At 54.4% G+C, this 17121-nt stretch overlaps 1 protein-coding gene across 1 annotated transcript; it reads left to right on the top strand.

The window, feature by feature from the left end:
* Window positions 1–5364: 5364 nt before the first annotated feature.
* On the top strand, window positions 5365–16678 carry LOC104864552 (sulfotransferase 2B1-like). Its single transcript, XM_010627564.3, has 7 exons — window positions 5365–5446; window positions 5767–5939; window positions 10907–11121; window positions 11577–11703; window positions 12151–12245; window positions 14838–15018; window positions 16509–16678. Exons 2-7 carry the CDS (start codon window positions 5780–5782, stop codon window positions 16622–16624), a joined length of 894 nt encoding a protein of 297 aa, XP_010625866.1. The 5' UTR covers window positions 5365–5446; window positions 5767–5779; the 3' UTR covers window positions 16625–16678.
* Window positions 16679–17121: the final 443 nt, after the last annotated feature.

Genomic DNA, 17121 nt, shown 5'->3' with positions numbered 1-17121 from the left:
TGTGGTCAGGTCTGATTTTATGGGATCTCTCTCTCCCTCTCTCTCTCTAATTTTTTAACAGAGTCACGGTGTTGTCTTGTCCAGCCTGGCCTGACCTTGAACTCCTGGGCTCCAACAACCCTCCCACCTCAGCCTCCCAAATGACATGTGCCTCTGTGTGTGGCATTTCTAAATGACATTGTCATCAAAGCAAAGGAGAACAGTTGCTTATTGAAACTGTAAGGAGACAAAGCTTTAAGAATGTTTGATAATAGTTTTTGGATGTATCAGGCAAGGAGAAAAAGATAAATGTCTCAAACTGATTAACAAAATAATAATTTGCAGGACTTTTATGAATCACTGATAGCTTGAAAAAGAAAGGGCTTTTTATGTGCAGAAAATGGAACATCAAAGAGTCAATGTTAAAAAAGCCACAGAAGCTGACTGCAGTTTATCAGTGCATGCAGCTGTAGGAACGCTTTGCACGGCACTCTCTGCAGCCCACTCTGCTGCCCCCGCTGGCCTCTCTAGTTGGGGTTGGGCATCCCGACCCAGTCTGGCTCTGTGATCTCAGAGTCACTTGAGCAATGTCAGACGCCCTGTTGGGCTTTCGACAGTGTCCTTCCTGTCGAAGTCATACACTCTGACCCTGTTGCTCGTGATGAGGGCAATTTAGAAGCCAGGTGCAGGGGCTGCGGCTCTTTCAGCTATAAAGGAGGCTGAGGCTGGAGGATGTCTTGAGCCCGGGAATTCAAGACCAGCCTGGGTAACACAGAGAGATCTGATCTAAAGAAAAAAAGAACATTTAGGAAATGAGCACAGTAAAACAATGGCTAACTTGGATGAAAAGCCTAAAAATGGCTACACGACCATGGTTAAGGATCTAATGAGAGCTTATTATAAAAATACCACATTGCAGGTAGGCATTGCAACTCACTGAGACCCAGTTTCAAAATGAAAACATAAAAGGGCCGGGGGTGTGGCTTGGTGGCATTACCTGCCTAGGTCCAATCCCCAGTACACAGGATCAAAACAAAGCAAGAAAGTGAAGAAAAAGCCTGGTGTTACATGAGGACGCGCCCTGGACAGGCAGATGTCAGTGCATTTCCAAGACCTCAGCAGCATTTCTGGTCCCCTGACCCCACGCCTCTGCAGGAACCCAAGGGAGGCCGAATCTATCTGCTTTGGTGGATCAAACAGTCACTGGTGTCCCACCCTAACCAAAAGCACTAAATGAGCACACAATAAAGTGAAGGATCCCATCAACAGCCACCCGGGGGCAGGAGAGACCACCCGGCCTGGCCTGGCCCAGGAACCTGCTCTACCCTTAGTGTGCACACACCTGCCTGCAAGCTCCTGACCCAGCTGTGCTGTTCTGCAACACGGCACTGTCTGAGGGAAGCCTCTCTTACCCAACTTGATTTCCCATGGAGCCTATTTCCCGGTACAGGGGATAGAACCCTGGGCCTTGGCACTGAGCCACATCTCAGCCCTGAGTTATCTTTGAGTTCTCTTTGACTCACTGAGTCACCCAGGCTGGGCTCAAAATTATAATCCTCCTGCCTCAGCCTCCCAGAGAGCTGGGATTCAGGTGTGAACCTCCACACCTGGCTCCCAGTAATCTAATATCATATAAACCTAATCACTTCATCAGCCCTCTTGCAGCAAGGTGGGAACACAAATCCTCTGAGGTTTTCCAGGGGCTGTTGGGAAACGTCAAGGTCATTTTTGTAACAGATGTGGAAGAGGAATGAGCAGGTGAGGAGAAGGCGACAAGGACAGACTTCATTCACCTGCCCACATGAGGGCAAACAAAAGTCATTAGTCCTGACCCAAGAAAAGGCAGGGAGCTCCACGGGGCATGGGAAGAGTGGTCTGGCTCGTCTGACACATACAGGGGTCCGTGCGGTGGTGAGGCAGACGTGTGGGTGTCACCTGTGACCTGGCACAGAGAAGATGCTGTGCTTTGCCGTGTCATCTCTGTGCTGAGACAGCCCACCCTGTGCTATGTGTTCTGTCTGCTCCCAGGCATCGAGGCTCATGTGGGGCAGAGACAGCACCTGTACCTGCCGCCTGCTTTGTTGTGGTTTTTTGTGCCTTGTCAAACTGTAGCTTGGGATTAAAGAGCATAGTCATTAACCACTTCACGACCAGGTCTAGCCTGACAGTTTTGAGGTCAGGTCAAGAAACCTCTTTTGGGATTTTTTTGAGACAGGATCTGTCTTAGTTACTTTTCTCTCCCCAATATCTAAAGTTAAAGTGGAAAAGGTTTATTTAGCTCAGAGTTTTTAAAGGTTTCGGTCCATAACCTGCGGGCTCCAAGGCCAGAGGCAGGGCAGACAGGCATCAAAGAGGAGAAGCAAAACAGCAGGCACAAAATAGCAAAAGTAACAAGGGAGCAGTAGGGGCCTCCACAGCACCTCTCTGCCCCTTTTATCTTACAAGACCACTTAGGGCAGGGAGCATTTGCACCCTCAATCCTAGTGCTTCAGGCCTAGCACTGCGCCGTGAATCAGTCACACACTCTAGATTCAGCCACCTGTGAAAAAGCCCCTCCTAAAACTTCAGAGGCTTTGGGGGACACCCAGACACAGCCACAACAGGGTCTCATTATGTAGCCCAGAGTGGCTCATCTCTTGCCTCAGTCTCCCAGGTCTTTGGAAACTCACTGTGCCCTGCAGGAGGCTGGGGCGCCAGGGAGGAGGTGCAGGGCCGAGGGCCAGGGAGGGGCGGGGTGAGAGAGAGGGGCTCCTGCTCCCACAGCTGCTGTTGGAGTTGTACGACTACCAGAGCATCGTGGCTCTAGGGCGGCAGAGAGCAGTGGCTTCTCTGTCCCCGAGGGCCAGGGACAGGGAGACTGTTGCAAGAACTTATTTGGGGAATTTGTCAAAGACGTCAGAAGGTTCAAATGCCTAAACAGATCAGAGGTCACCATGAAATAACATTTAGTGGTATATTAACCAAGATGTCAATAGGAATTTTCAAAGGTTAATACCCGAGGTGACACGAAGTAATAGCCTACTATTACTAGTCATTTGTCAGTCCCCAGGTAGGGCAGACAAAGCAGCACAGTGAGCACAGAAAAGAGAAACCTGGGCTGCATGTGGTGGCACAATCCTGTGATCCCAGCACTCCGGGAGCTGAGGCAGGAAGACTGCCGTGAGTTTGAGGCCAACCTGGGCTATGCACTGAGTTCAAGACCAGCCTGAACTGTATAGCAAGACCTTGTCGAAAGAAAGAAAGAAAGAAGGAAAGGCAGGCTGGGGATTTAGCTCAGTGGTGCCGTTGCCTGCCTGGCAAGCACAAGGACCTGAGTTCGATCCCCAGTACCATAAAATAAAATGAAAAGAAAGAAAGTATGAAAAGAGAACCCAGAGCTCAGTTCAGAATTAACTTATCCATCCAGGAATCTCGGGAGTCATAGAATTATCAGGAAGGGGAGGCTGAAGCAGGAGGATTTCAAATTCATAACCAGGCTGGGCAAAATGTTCAGAGGGCTGAGGTGCTTGTAGCTCAGTGGGAGAGTGCTTACGCAGCAGGCTCAAAGCCTCGGTTGGTGGGGGAAAGGCTAATGAAGGGGAGGGACATTCATGGCTTTTCTCCAGATCTCTGCTGTGGTGCTTCTCCCAAAGTCTGGTGTTTTGGAGGCAGCAGAAAGGTATCTTTAGCCTTGGGACGGGCCAGCGAGGCAGGGCCAGCCTGGTCAAGTTAACCAGAGTTTTAGTGTGGCCTGTGTGAATGTTGACCCAAAGCTGAAGGCAGCAGAGGGTACAGACGCTGGGACCGGAGCCCGGTGCCTGCCTGGGCTGAGGTCCTCCTCCTGTCCCCAAGGAGAAGCCACACTCACGGGAGTGGCTCTGCCAGACTGCGGGGTCCGGTGGAGTGAGGCTGCGGGTTAGTGAGCATGGGAGTGTGCGATCCCTGCCCTGCTGCATAGGCAAAGGCGCCACCATCCCATGTGGCTGCTTCCCAAATGAGGGGGCTCACTGCACCCAGCACGCTGATACCTGGGGCACTTTGGAAACTCACCCTGCCCTGCGCTGGCTCTGCCAGGCAGGACTGAGGAGAGGAGGCTGGGGTGCTGTGGGAGCCCACTGGCATTTGACATTGGAAAAGTAACTTCTACCATTGAGGCATTGACACAATCTATGACTCTATTTGGCTTTTCTGAGATGAGGGTCTCAGCTATGCAGATGAGATTGACCTGGAGCTCTCTGTGTAATCCAGGCTAAGCTCTCTGTGTAATCCAGGCTAAACTCACTGTGTAATCCAGGCTGGGTTTATGGGATTACAGGTGTCGACCTGAAGCTCACTGTAATCCAGACTAGTTTTATGGGATTATGGGCATGCACCACCACGCCCGGCAAACAATACCACTGGACTCGTCAGGTTGAGTGGGGCCGAAACAATCTCAACCTATTCTCAAACTTTAAATGGGTAAGAAGCTCGGCTCGCTGGCGTGGAGCCGGGCCACGCAGTTTTATCCGGTAAAGCGAATGATTAGAGGTCTTGGGGCCTTCGCCTTTACATCAGCGGCCGTGATCCGGGTCTCACCTTTTCCATCAGGCTTTTGAAAGAACCACCTCAGTTCAAACCCATTGCCATTGGCCCCAACCCCCTTCTTTAAGAATGTTGCTTTATTAAAGATAAACTGGGCCTGGTGGATGATAGCATTAGAAGGGTTGAGGAAAGCCTCGAACAAAGGCAGAAGCAACGGGAAAAGGACGAATCTTGGTATCAAAATGCTGATAAATGCTTTGTCCCTTTATGGTTAAATGCTTGAGTGACTCATGTGATTGGTAGAAGATTTGTTTGAACTGTCCAATAAGCTTGCTGAACCTTCCCCCTGGGATAACAGTATATAATCGTTTTGCTGAGCCAATAAAGAGCCTTTGATAAGAAATCAGACTTGGGCCATGTGCTCTAACTTCTTAAAGATTTTCCTTCACAGACATTCAAGATCGGATCGGCCTCTGATGACCCACGAATAAGAGGCGGCTTTCACCTCCTATTCCCCGCTGGACGGGGTCCCCCCAGAGAGCCGCAGGGTGCAAGTGAGGAGAAGGAAGGGGCGGCTCACATGCGGGGCCGGGTAAGAGAGAGGGGCTCCTGCGCCCACAGCTGTTGCTGGAGTTGTACAACACCACCGTGGCTCTAGGGCGGCAGGGAGCAGTGTCTTCTCCGTCCCCGAGAGCCAGGGGCGGGCAGCCCCGCAGTCAACGGCTCCCCATCCCAGGCAGCTCTGCCAACCCCTTTCAGCCAGTAGGTAGCACCCGGTGTGGCTCGGTGAAATCATCACTGGGCCTGGCTGCCCACACCTGCACCTGGACCAGAGCCTGATCCAGTGCTCCGCCCCTGCGCCCTTGCCCTGCCCAGTCTGTGGGGTGAGGGGGAGTCTCCTGGGAACTTCCCAAAGGTGAGAGCACATCTCCCCGCAGAGCTGTCTGTGCAGACACCGCAGGCCAGGGTGAGTGTGGGCCTCCTTGGGGTCTGGGCAGCACAAGGGGCCTCAGTTACCACGGCTGCCATCCTGGCAGCACCATGCCTCGGGTTTTGGGATGACATAGGCGCTGCAGGCCCTGCCCAAGGGTACGCAGCAGGGTGACTGCCCAGAGCTGTGCCTGAGGGCCACGGGAGGACACAGGGCCACCACCTAGCACCATACCCCAAGGCAAGGCTGACCAGGCCCCCTGAGATGGGCTCTGTGGGCACTGGGGCCCAGGACAGGGCCAGCAGCCATCTGGGTGACCCGTGTCAGCTTCAGTGACAGAAACTCCTGACTTCTAGCCCGGCTGGAAAGATGATGCAGCCTCCCCTGTTTGACAATGGCATTGACTCTGTTGAGGTCTTCAAAGGCATCCGCTTCCCAGGGTTCATACACACCCAAGAGTCCCTGCGAGCAGCGTGCAGCTTCCAGTTCCAGGACACGGATGTCCTTCTTGTGACATTCCCCAAGTCAGGTGAGCGCCGGCACCCCCACAGCTGCCCTCCTGCCCAGCCGGCCTGGCCCCCCGCATCTGCTGCGCATCTCCAACCTGGCAGCCCTGCCCCAAGGCCACCTTTGCCCGAGGTCCTCTCTACGGGCACCTGCGCTGCCTGCATCTCTGTGGCTGCGGACTGTCTCTGTTTGCAGAAGGGCACCAAGGGCCTGGGGGCTGGTGTTGATGTGAGCTCAGGGACTCCCTGCAGATAGTCTGAGCACAGGCACTGGTGGACAGTCCCTCCGCCTGCGGGATGAAAGGACAGGCGCCCGGGGCAGGCCAGGGGAGCGGGAGGCTGCACCTACAGCGGCCCTGGAGACGGGCCAGCTCTGGGATGGAGTGCCGTAGAGAGCAGGCCATGCTGGGCACAGTAGCACAAGCTAGGCATTCCAGCTACACAGGAGGCCGATGCAAGAAGATTGCAAGTTCAAGTCCAGCCTGGGCAGCTCAGCAAGATGCTGTCTCAAAAGAATAAGTAAACACTGGCATGTAGTTCAGTGAAAGCCCTGGGCTAAACCCCAGGACTGAGAAAAAACAAAACACAGAGAGAGACAGAGTCAGAGACAGAGCAGCTATGGTGACACATACCAGAAGGAAAAAAAGAAAAGAAAGAGAAAGAAAGGGAAGAGGGAGGGAAGGTGCCCAAGGCCGGTGAACCAGGATTGTTGTCTGGCTGTCCCTGTTTTGTTTTTGTTTCTTCATTTGTTTGTTTGTCTGGTGCCGGGGATTGAACTTGGGACCTTGTGCTTGTGAGACAGCTGTTGGAACCACTGAGCTAAATTCCCGGCCTTCAGTTGCTCCTTTAGAAACTGTTCACCAGTTGTAAGCATTCCAGGTCCTTCTTGCCTGGAGCAAAGGACTGGACAAGCCAAGCCAAAAACGGAGCCAAAAATTTATTTAAAAAGTGCACAGTGAAGGATTAAGGGAAAACTAGTTCTATGGAGTGAATTTGGGCAGAACAAAGACTGGAAAGGATAAAAGCAGAAATGAAAGTGCAGGCTTCTATAGTGGGCTCCTCCTGGGACCTCAGCCCTTGTGTGCTGTCCAGATCTCCTGAGATGTTCCACATATGGGGTTCTGTGAACGGTGCTGTTCTGGGATTGTGTAATGGACAGGCCCGCCTGCTTCCCCATGGGCTGGAGCACCCAGTGCCCACCCCACTCACCTCCCCAGCCACGTAGCCCCCTGTGGCAGCCCTGGCCCTCAGTGCCCCCTGCCTCTGCCACACACAAGGCCTGGCCTGGTCCTGGCAAGAGAAAACCTGCTGCATCAGCAGCCTTTGGGGAGAGGCACAGTCCTGGCCGTGGCCGAGTGGCCAAAGTGGCCGTCCGCAGCTGCTACCCTGACTGAGGCAAAGGAAACCGCTTTCTCAGTAAAAAGGAGAAAGGATTTATTCAAAGCCAGCTCCAAGGAGAAAGACGGGCTGCGTCACCAGTGTCACCAGCCCCATGCTTGATGCTTCCCTAGGGAGGGGCCCCAGGCCACAGCCCTCATCCACCTGTGTTCATGACCTTGGACCTCTCCAGAGTTGACCCCAGGAAGGGGGGACTACTTAGGGGCACCGTTTCTCTCCTGCGGCCGGTTGAGTGATGGCCTGGAGGTAGTCACAGCCCAAGACCCTGGGATGTGTCCTCACGTGGCACAGGACTTGGCAGGGTGACCACCAAAGGATCTGGAACCACTGGGGACCCAGGGTCATCCAGGGTGCTCATAGGAGAGATGCAGGAAGCCCAGGGTCCCAGAGCCATGAAAGTGGGAGCAGAGGGCGGAAAAGGAAAGAAGCCACAGGCAGGGAGACCCCAGGAAGAAGCAAGGAATGGGGGCTCCAGGTCCCCTGGCCTGGAAGACACAGCCCAGCCAGCCATGTTGTCTCAAGCCGCTTGTCATGCCGGCTGCCTCCGTGGGCCCAGGAAGGCGTGTGCAGCCTCCAGGCCTCCCCCAGCCACCCACAGCCCTGTGGGGACAGAGGCCAAAGCAGGCGTTGCTCTTAGAGCTGCTGGGAAGTTCCATTCCTGCGGCCGTGCCTCGTCAGCAGCGGCAGAGCCGTGTCCTGACTCCACCGCCTGGGTCCCGCCGTTCACACGGGACGCGGATGCCTAGCAGGCAGCACCCCCCTCTCCCTGTGAGAGGGCCTGTGAGTCTCAGCCTCCCCGTGCTTGCGCGCCTCCCCATTCCTTCTTTTTTTTTTATATAGCAAAGCACTCATCGGTACAGGTACACGCATCGTAGAGAATCTGCACCTGGACGTGGTGCATCCCTCTCCTTTTCCCATCCCCACCCCTCAAACCCTCCCCCTCCCTACGTACAAAAGCTTTGCTTCCATTTTTTCCTTTTACTTTTTTCTCTTGTCCCGTCCTTCCTCTGAGCAACTCCTTATTTTGCACCTGGTCCTACCATTCCTTATGAGGCCCACGTGCATAAATCTCCTTTCCTTTTGCACAGTGCAATCGTACCACACACAGCCTCCTTTGTCTGTGATTTTGGTTACCCACAGTCACCACAGTCCAAAAACTAAGAGAAAGACTCCAGAAATAACTCATAAGTTGTCAGTCGCATGCTATTAATCTCAGGCTGTCCCAGCCAGGCGCGAACCTTGTCCAGAGCATCTCCGCTGCACCAGCGCCTGCTGTTAGCCACAGGCCACGCGCTGTCACCTGCTTGTGACAGGAAACCTTCATTTCACCTACCAGCAAGGCCCTAGATTGAGATGCTGCCAGCCAGCGTGGGACAGGGAGAAGCCACCAAGTTCTTCCTTTCGGTGTACAGGTGCAAGTTCTAAATAACAAAATTGTGTTCCGAGGTTGCTAAGATTCAAGGTTACAGAGAGTCTGTTTTGTTTTGCTTTGCGGAGGTGGGGATGGACCCCAGGGCTCACACACACAGGCTCTCCCCATGAGCTGCATGCCCAACTCTTTATTATTCTGAGGCAGGTTCACTCCAAGCTGCCTAGACTAGACTCAAACCTGCAGTCCTCCTGCCTCGTCTTCTGAGTAACTCAGACCGCAAGTGAGTGCTGCCACGTGCAGCAGAATGAGTCTTTTATCCATGAAATTGTGAAGGAGGAAAAGAAATTTATGCTAATTTTGCTTCTGCACCTCAAAATGCAACAGTCGTGGCCACAGGCGCACGTGGGGCTTGGTTAGGGTGGAGGCCACACTCAGCTGTTCGAGGAGGAAGGGAACCGGCGGGCTGCTCTGGAGACGCGTGGACGGCTCAGAACACACGGAGCCTGGGGGGCTGTGGCAAGGGGTCCCGAGGACTGGGACCTACGCCACAGTGGCTGTGGAGAGGCCATGACCACCGGACGCCTCCCGCGTGGTGGGGTTGCTGCAAGGCGCGGCTGCCAGGACGCTTTCTGGTTTGTGGTAACACTTGCCTCCAGCCTCACCCAGTTTTAAGGTCCTGAGGGCTCCTCCCCAGCCATGGTCCTTTGGGCTGGGGAGCAGCTTCTACACAGGGGGCCAATGTCCATCACTTTCCCGTACTCCAACAAATACCCAATCGCCTGGCAAAGCAAAGAGGAGGGTCCATTTGGGCCCTCAGTCTGGAGGCTGCTTTTCAGGACACACACAAGGGCAAACCTGCTCACCTCAGCCAGGAGGTGAGAAACACAAAGGAGAGACGGGTCCTGTTGTCCAGGTCCTGTTGTCCAGGTCCTGTTGAAGGGTGAAGGGGTAAAGGAAAAACTGGTTCTGTAGAGCGCACTGGCCAAAGAGAGGAAACGATAAAAGCAAAAATAAAAGTGCAGGCTTTTATAATGGGCACCTTCTGGGCTCCCCCCGCCAGCTCCTCCTGAGGGCACCCACGCACAACCTGAGGGAGTAGCTGCTTCTTTTTATTTACTCTTGCAGTATTAGGGATTGAACCCAGGGAGCTCTACCACTGAGCTTTATCCTCAGTGCTTTTTTTTTTCCTCAGCGCTTTTTCTATTTTATTTTGAGACAGCCTCGCTGTGTTGTCCAGGCTGGTCTGGAACTTGTGATCCTCCTGCCTTAGCTTCCCCGGTAGTAAGGATCACAGTGTGTGCCACCATATCCGGCAGTCCCGCCTCCAAAAGCGTCCCCTTCCCTCAGCAGCAAGCTAGGGACCAACCTGCAACACAGGAGCCCCTGTAGGGGCGGCACAGATCCAACTGCAGTGCTGAGCGCGTCTCCCGCTGCGGCCTATGCTTCTCTACACGAGCGGGCCAGGTGAGACTCAGAGACAGTCCACACTCACGTTGTGCAAGAATTTGCCTATTTTTCCTTCCATGACTTCCACACGCCCCTCCTTGTCTCAGAGCTTATCTGTGTGTGTGCTGTGAGTTCTACCTGATGTCACCTTTGGCCACCTGTGGTTCCTGAGGGGCCGTCTCTGTCCCATGCTCTGAGCTGGGCTTCTTTGCCCTGAGCTGTGCCTGCTGCAGGGCTCCAGGGCTTCACCCTCAATGACTGCACCCCCAGTTTTTTCCCCGGTCCACGTTTCCCTGACTGGTTGTGTGCCTGTGTTTCTGCAATGTCATATCAAATTATCTAACTCCATAAAGAAATGTGCTGAAGCGAGGTGTGGTGGCACACCCCTATCGTACTTGGCAGGCTGAGGCAAGAGGATCACAGGTCCCAGCCCAGCCTGGGCAACTTAGATGCTGGCTCAAAACATAAAAAGGCCTGGTGGTGAGATTCTGAGCTAGAGCACTTGTCTCACACATGCAAAGCCTTGGGCTCAACTCTTGATACAAAATTAAAACAACAATGACAAAAAAGAAAAGAGAAGGCCAGGGATTTAGCTCAGTGGCACCACGCCTGCCTCACAAGTGCAAGGTTGTGAGTTCAATGCCCAATTCCAAAAAACAAACAAAACCCCAGCAACTGTTGGTGAAGAGCGGTGCAGACCAGTGGGCAGGTGGTGCCGGAAACAGCACCCTCCGTGGGGCTCAAGGAGCCCTGTGCCTCCTCTCCCCACCCCAGGGACCACATGGATGCAGCAGGTGCTGAGTCTCGTCTTCTGCGAGGGCCACCTCGGGTCCATCCACCACGTCCCCAACTGGGAGCGCATGCCCTGGCTGGAGCAGATCTTCTTTGGAAAACTGTGCAGCAGCCTGAACCCTGGCCAACCTCGCCTGCTCACCTCCCACCTGCCCGCTGAGGCCCTCGGGCCTGTGCTCCAGCACTCCAAGGCCCGGGTAAGGGGTGGCCCTGTGGTGCTGGAGGACACAGGCGTGGGGCATGGGTGGGCAGGAACGTGTGGGCAGCAGCTGGCATGCTGGAGCCTCTGCCTTTGTCTCTAGGCTCAGGCTGGCACTTGGAGGTGGGGCGGGCAGTCGGTCCATGCATGGACCGGGTGGGCCTGCTGCCATCCACCTTGGCCTGTGGATGGCTCTGGGGAGCAAGGGGAGGAGGGAGCCCTGGCAGGCTGCTGCTGGCTGAGAGGGTGACAGGGTGCGGCCAGCCCTCCTGAGTCACTGGGGATGACTTGGGTGGGAGTCCTACCTGCTCTCATCAGGGTGCTGGGGGTGCCCATGTCCCATCCACACCTGCACCCAGTCCCCCACAGTGTGGCCCAGGCCTCTGTCCGCCCAGCAGCCAGGGCAGGGCTCTCCCTAGAGCTGGGGTCAGAGGTCCCAGGTCTCCCTTCCAGGTGGTGTATATGGCACGGAACCCCAAGGATGTGCTCGTCTCCTTCTACCACTTCCACAAATTGGTCAACTTCCTGCCCGACCCCAGCTCCTTCGAGGACTTTGTGGATGAGTTTCTCAAGGGCACAGGTGGGTCTTGGGGACCTCAGTGACCCCAGGGGCCCCCATCTCCTTGCCGCTGGCCAGTGAGGCAGTATATTGATCAGCTGTCCTGTCACTGGGACAAAATACTTGACATCCACAACTTCGAGGAAAAGAGGTTTACTGGGCTCATGTTTGGGGTGATTCCGTCCACGGTCAGCTCCAAGGCTGAAGGGTCCAGTGGAAGACAGCTGCTCACCTGATGGCAGCCAGGTTACAGAGAGGGGAAGGAGTGGGACAAGAATACAACCTTCCAGTTCACACCCCAGTGACCACTTCCAGCCACGAATGCAGAATCCACCAGGCCTAGCACCCCATGATCTGGTTGCCCCCCACCCCATAAACAAGAGGCTTCCTGGTCAGTTTCCATGTAAACCGCACCCAGCAGCCTCCTCAGAGCCTGGCCAGCACCTTCTCCCCCATCTCTCCTCCCAGGCTTCTTTGGCTCCTGGTTCGAGCACGTGAAGGGGTGGCTGGGCCTGCAGCAGGACCTGAACATGCTGTTTGTCACGTACGAGGAGCTGTACCAGGTGGGAGCCCTCTGCTAGCCGTTAAAGCCCTTGATCCTCCCGATGAGCCCCAAGAAGCATCTTTATTTCTTAATAGATTCAGTCTGTCTGCTCTCCTCCCTCAAGCTCCTACACTCAACCAACAAATGCACGGGGCTTCCTGTTGCTGGGCCAGAGAACAGCATGTTTGATGCCAAGGGACTGAGAGTTCCTGGCACAACTCCAGCGCCATGTGTGAGCACCCGGCAAGGTTTCCGCTCGGAACAAGTGGAAAGGATTCTTTTTTTCTGAGGCAGTGTCTCATTAAGTTTCCCAGGCTGGCCTTGAACTTACAATCCTCCCGCAGCCTCCAAATTAGCAGAGATTACAGGTGTATGCCCTCAGGCCTAGGTCTGAAGCTGGAACCTAGGACCTTGTGCACTCTAAGACTACCACTGAGCTGCATCCCTAGTGCAGTTTATTTTTTTAACATATATATATTTTCTGGTACCGGGGATCGAACTCAGGACTTTGCACTTGTGAGGCAAATGCGGTGCCACTGAGCTAAATCCCTGGCCCTATTCTTCAGTTTGAGATAGTGTCTCATAGAGTTGCCCAGTCTGGGCTCAAACTCCTGTATTCAAGCAATCCTCCTTCAGCCTCCTGAGTAGCTGGGATTACAGGTGTGTGCCAATGTGCTGCTTTTGGAAGTGATTGAAAACATATTAAGAAAAGGATCCAGGCACAATGGTGGCTGTCTATAAACCCAGGTACTCCAGCAGGATTACTTGAGTCCGGGAGTTCATATTCAGCCTGGACAACATGGAGACACTGTCTCAAATGAAAAATAAAGCAGAATGACTCCCAAAAGACTGGACTCTCAAATGCCAAAAGCCTCCTCCATGTGTGTTTAGGTGCACTGGGTTTTAGGTCTTGATCTGCACCCGTATATGCCTGTATCTATAGCAGGACAGTGGTCAGGGTGGCTACAGACAGCTCCACTGCAGTCAAGTGCAAGTTTTTCCAGAAAAATTTAAAACTCAGTTTCCAAAGCTTTTGAATTTAGGAAGGGGATTAGGATCTATGACTGAATTCTATAAAATATGAGATCTTTGAATGACAAATACATACTTTCTTTAACACAAAATTATTAATTCCATAGGTTTTGTGCCTCAGAAGTTTTTGGGGGGTGGTTTTTCGAGACAGAGTCTCGCTGTGTCCTTGAACTCACCATGTACCCCAAGCTGGCCTAGAATCCATGGTGATCCTCCTGCCTCAGCCTCTCAGTTGCTGGGATTACAGGCATGAGCCACCCTGCCTGGCTGTCAGATTTTTTCCCCAGAATTCTTACACTGCTTTCAGTCCTTTGGAATTAGAGACGGTGCTGGCCCCGGTTCGTATGTGTGGTACAGTGGACACCTGGAAGCTGCTCCTGTCCTCATCAGGCTTTTTGCTCTGGGCCTTGACATCAGGATCTCTCTTGGCCACTGGTGCATCCCCAGCACCTGGAGTAGTGCATGGCATGAAGTGGAAACTCGGAAAACGTGTGGCATGAAGGACAGACAGACGCTTGCCCAGACAGAATGACTGAGGAGCTGGGTAGCCTGGGGCCTCCTTCCCACAGCTGGGAGGCGAGGTCCAGAGACTTCGCCTGGGGTCTAACTGGTGACCAGAGGTTGGAGGACAAGAGTAGCATTGACAGCAGCTCCATGAGATGTGTTCTGCCGCTCTGGGGCCAACCGGCCCTGGCCACGCCCCTCAGCTGATCAGGTCTGGGGAAGGTGACAGCCCTGGCCCTAGTTCACCTCTACCCACCCATCACCCGCTCATCTGCTATCGTTCACCGGCCTCTGTCCCTCCATCCTCTCTGCCCACCTATCCCTGTCCCTGTGTCCACCCGTACCTGTGCCCACACGTCTGTGTGTCCACCCATCCCCATGTCTACCTGTGTGTCCACCAGTCCCTGAGTCCACCCTTCCTCCTGTCCACCTTTCTGGCCTTTGTCTTCTTTGCTTTTGTACAGCGGAGCTCGTAATGCACCGCTTTACAGCCTGCTCTTTTCACTTCATATCTCATGGCACTGTTTTTCCCACAAAATTTTAGTGGCTCAGTAATATTTTCTGATACCAATATATATATTTTTTTTGAGACAGGGTCTCACTATGTAGTTCAGACTTCTTTGGACCTCACTATGTAGCCCAGGCTGGTCTCGCACTCACAGCGATCCTCCTGCCTCAGCCTCCCGAGTGCTGGGATTCTAGGCATGTGCCACCACACCTGGTTTATATACTTTAAATAAATCCTTTTCATTATTGGATATTTGTTTGTTCTTTCCCCCCTGTACTGGTGACTAAACCGAGGGGCTCCACACTTAGCTGAACCTCCAACCCATTTTCAAAGTTTTTATATTGATAAGGCCTTGCTAAACCAATAAATTGCCTTATTTGGCCTTGAATTTGTAATCCTTCTGACTCAGCCTCCTAGAGTACTGGGGTTATAGGCATGTGCTACCATGACTGACTGACATTTGTGTTTTTCCTATTTCTTGTGATAAGAAGCCACGCAAGGTTGGACAGCCTTGTCCACTTAGCATGCTCCATCTCCTGAAGCTCTGCCCTCTCCCCCCTGGTGCAGGAGCCCCGGGCCACACTGCAGAAGCTTGGTGACTTCCTTGGGCGCCCACTAGGCCCTGAAAAGGAAGACTCCATCCTGGAGCAATGCACCTTCTCCTTCATGAGCCAGAGCAGCGGGGTCAACTACAGCCAGGTGCCCACGACGGTGATGGACCCCAGCCGGGGTCTCTTCATGCGGAAAGGTACCAGGCGCCACCCACACCTCCCCATGCACCAGGGCTGCGCCTGGACCCACTACCCTGGGTGCCCCTGCCTCTGAGCACCCCAAGTTCCCACGGATTCTGCCTGGGGCAACACCTCTCGAGCCTGGGGTAAACTGAAGAGGAGATGCCCCAAGCCATGCACAGCTGACCCAGCCTTGGGCTTCCCCTTGGTGGTGGCTGCCCTGGGCAGGATCCCCTCTGCCCCAGACCATAGCTCTGCCTCTGCCCCCAGTGACTCCGAGGGCCCTGGCCCACTCTCTTCCTCTGCTTTCCCAGGAAGCTGCCTGTCAAGTCCCCAGGGTCCAGGCTCTGAAATCACCCTGTCGACTGTAAATCTCTGCCCACGTGGTCTGAGATTCAGCATAATGGCCTGAATGGCCCATAGAGGAGGAATAGAGGAAGTCACTTGTGCAAAGATAGCATGCCACAGTGCATTGGCATATGCCTGTCATCTGAACACTTGGGAGGCTGGGGAAGAATTGCCACAAGTTCAAGCCAGCTTGGAGTACATAGCAAGACCCGAGAGAGAGAGAGAGAGAGAGAGAGAGAGAGAAGAGGATATTCTAGTTTGAGAACTATAGCACTCCGAGAGAGAGAGAGAGAGAGAGAGAGAGAGAGAGAGAGAGAGAGAGAGAGAGAGAAGAGGATATGCTGGGGATTTAGCTCAGTGGTGCTGTGCCTGCCTTGCAAGCACAAGGTCCTGAGTTTGATCCCCAGTATCACCAAAAAAAGAAAAAAGGAAGTGTACAACACATGGCTGCATCCTCAGTGGCAGGTGCCAACCCGCATGGCAAAGGGTGAGCTGCTTCTAGAAAAGTTCTGAACAAAATGAAGCCTCATGCTGGGTTCACAGGGCTGCTGGCCTCTCGGGAGACGCGCTATCCACACACGCCCCGTGTACTTCGAGGGGTCCGTGGGACCTGTGGGAGCTGGGTGGGAGATTTACCTGTCCTGTGTTGGCTTGGGGTTTGGACACTGCGGCTCCTAGCTTAATACCTACGGCCCTGTCACCACAGCTCCTGAAAACATCCCGGCAATGCCTCTTTCCCTGTGGGTCCCTGGTGGGACCAGGCTTGGTCTGTCTTGATGGACCGGGCTTTGTCGTCCAAGCCCCTTGAAGCCTCCTGTGTGCAGCATCCTGGGCCCTCAGCTCCTCCGTTCCTCCACAGGCAAATGCACCATGGTTTCCAGGGCTGCTGCACAACCGTGGCCCACATCCAGACTGCAATCTAGGGTACCTTAGGGCTGAGCCCGAGGGCTGAGCTCGCTCTGGGACTGGCTCCTTCTGGCCTCCCCAGCTGTAGCTGGGACTCCTGGGCTGGCGGAGGCCTTGCTCATCTCTGTCCCCACCCACTGCACTGCCTCTCTCTGACAGGGACAGTGGGGCTGACTCACCATCTCTCCCAGGCACCTGGGGTTGGGGTCGGCCATGTTGTCCCCTGAGCCGCCCCTACCCCGTCTCTCCCCAGGTGTCATGGGGGACTGGAAGAAGCACTTCTCTCCAGAGCAGAACGAGACATTCAATGCCGTCTACCAGGCCAAGATGGGCAACTCGGGCCTCCAACTCCCCTGGACCATGGACTGAGCCCAGCCGCCCCGCAGCTTGCCCTGCCCAGCTCTTGAACAGCTTGGCTGTGGTGGCCCCTCTGGCAGTAAATGCAGAGGGTCGAGGAGCTTGGCTGGGAGGCTGGCGTGGCTAGCGGCAGTCTAACCCCCCGCTGTGCTTCCCATCGTACCCCAGTGGACCAGGACAGTTGCTTCAGTGCCAGGCTGATCAGTGGCATCCTCCCTGGCTCTCCCTCTGCTGCTCCCCACACCAACATGAGTGCAGCCAGGCGGGCAGTGTGTCTCCCTCGCCCACGTCCTCACTTCAGATGATGCTGTTACCTTGTGAAGAGCAAAGAGCACCTGCAGTGGCTATGACTGGGATCTGGGCCCCTTATTTGCATATAAAATTTCAAGCGTGCTTCCCGCTTTCAGCCCCAACCCAGCCTGGAGCTGCTGTGTAAGCAGTGCTCCTTTCCCGGCCACTGCTCGGGTTGGGTTATCAGGATTCCCTCTGCATACTGACTCAGGCTCCAA

Source organism: Fukomys damarensis, unplaced genomic scaffold, assembly GCF_012274545.1.
Source record: "Fukomys damarensis isolate Sample0158 unplaced genomic scaffold, DMR_v1.0_HiC HiC_scaffold_32, whole genome shotgun sequence".
NCBI classification, from domain to species: domain Eukaryota; kingdom Metazoa; phylum Chordata; class Mammalia; order Rodentia; family Bathyergidae; genus Fukomys; species Fukomys damarensis.
The sequence above is the reverse complement of the archived record's forward strand: the minus strand, read 5'-3'. Positions and strand labels throughout refer to the sequence as shown.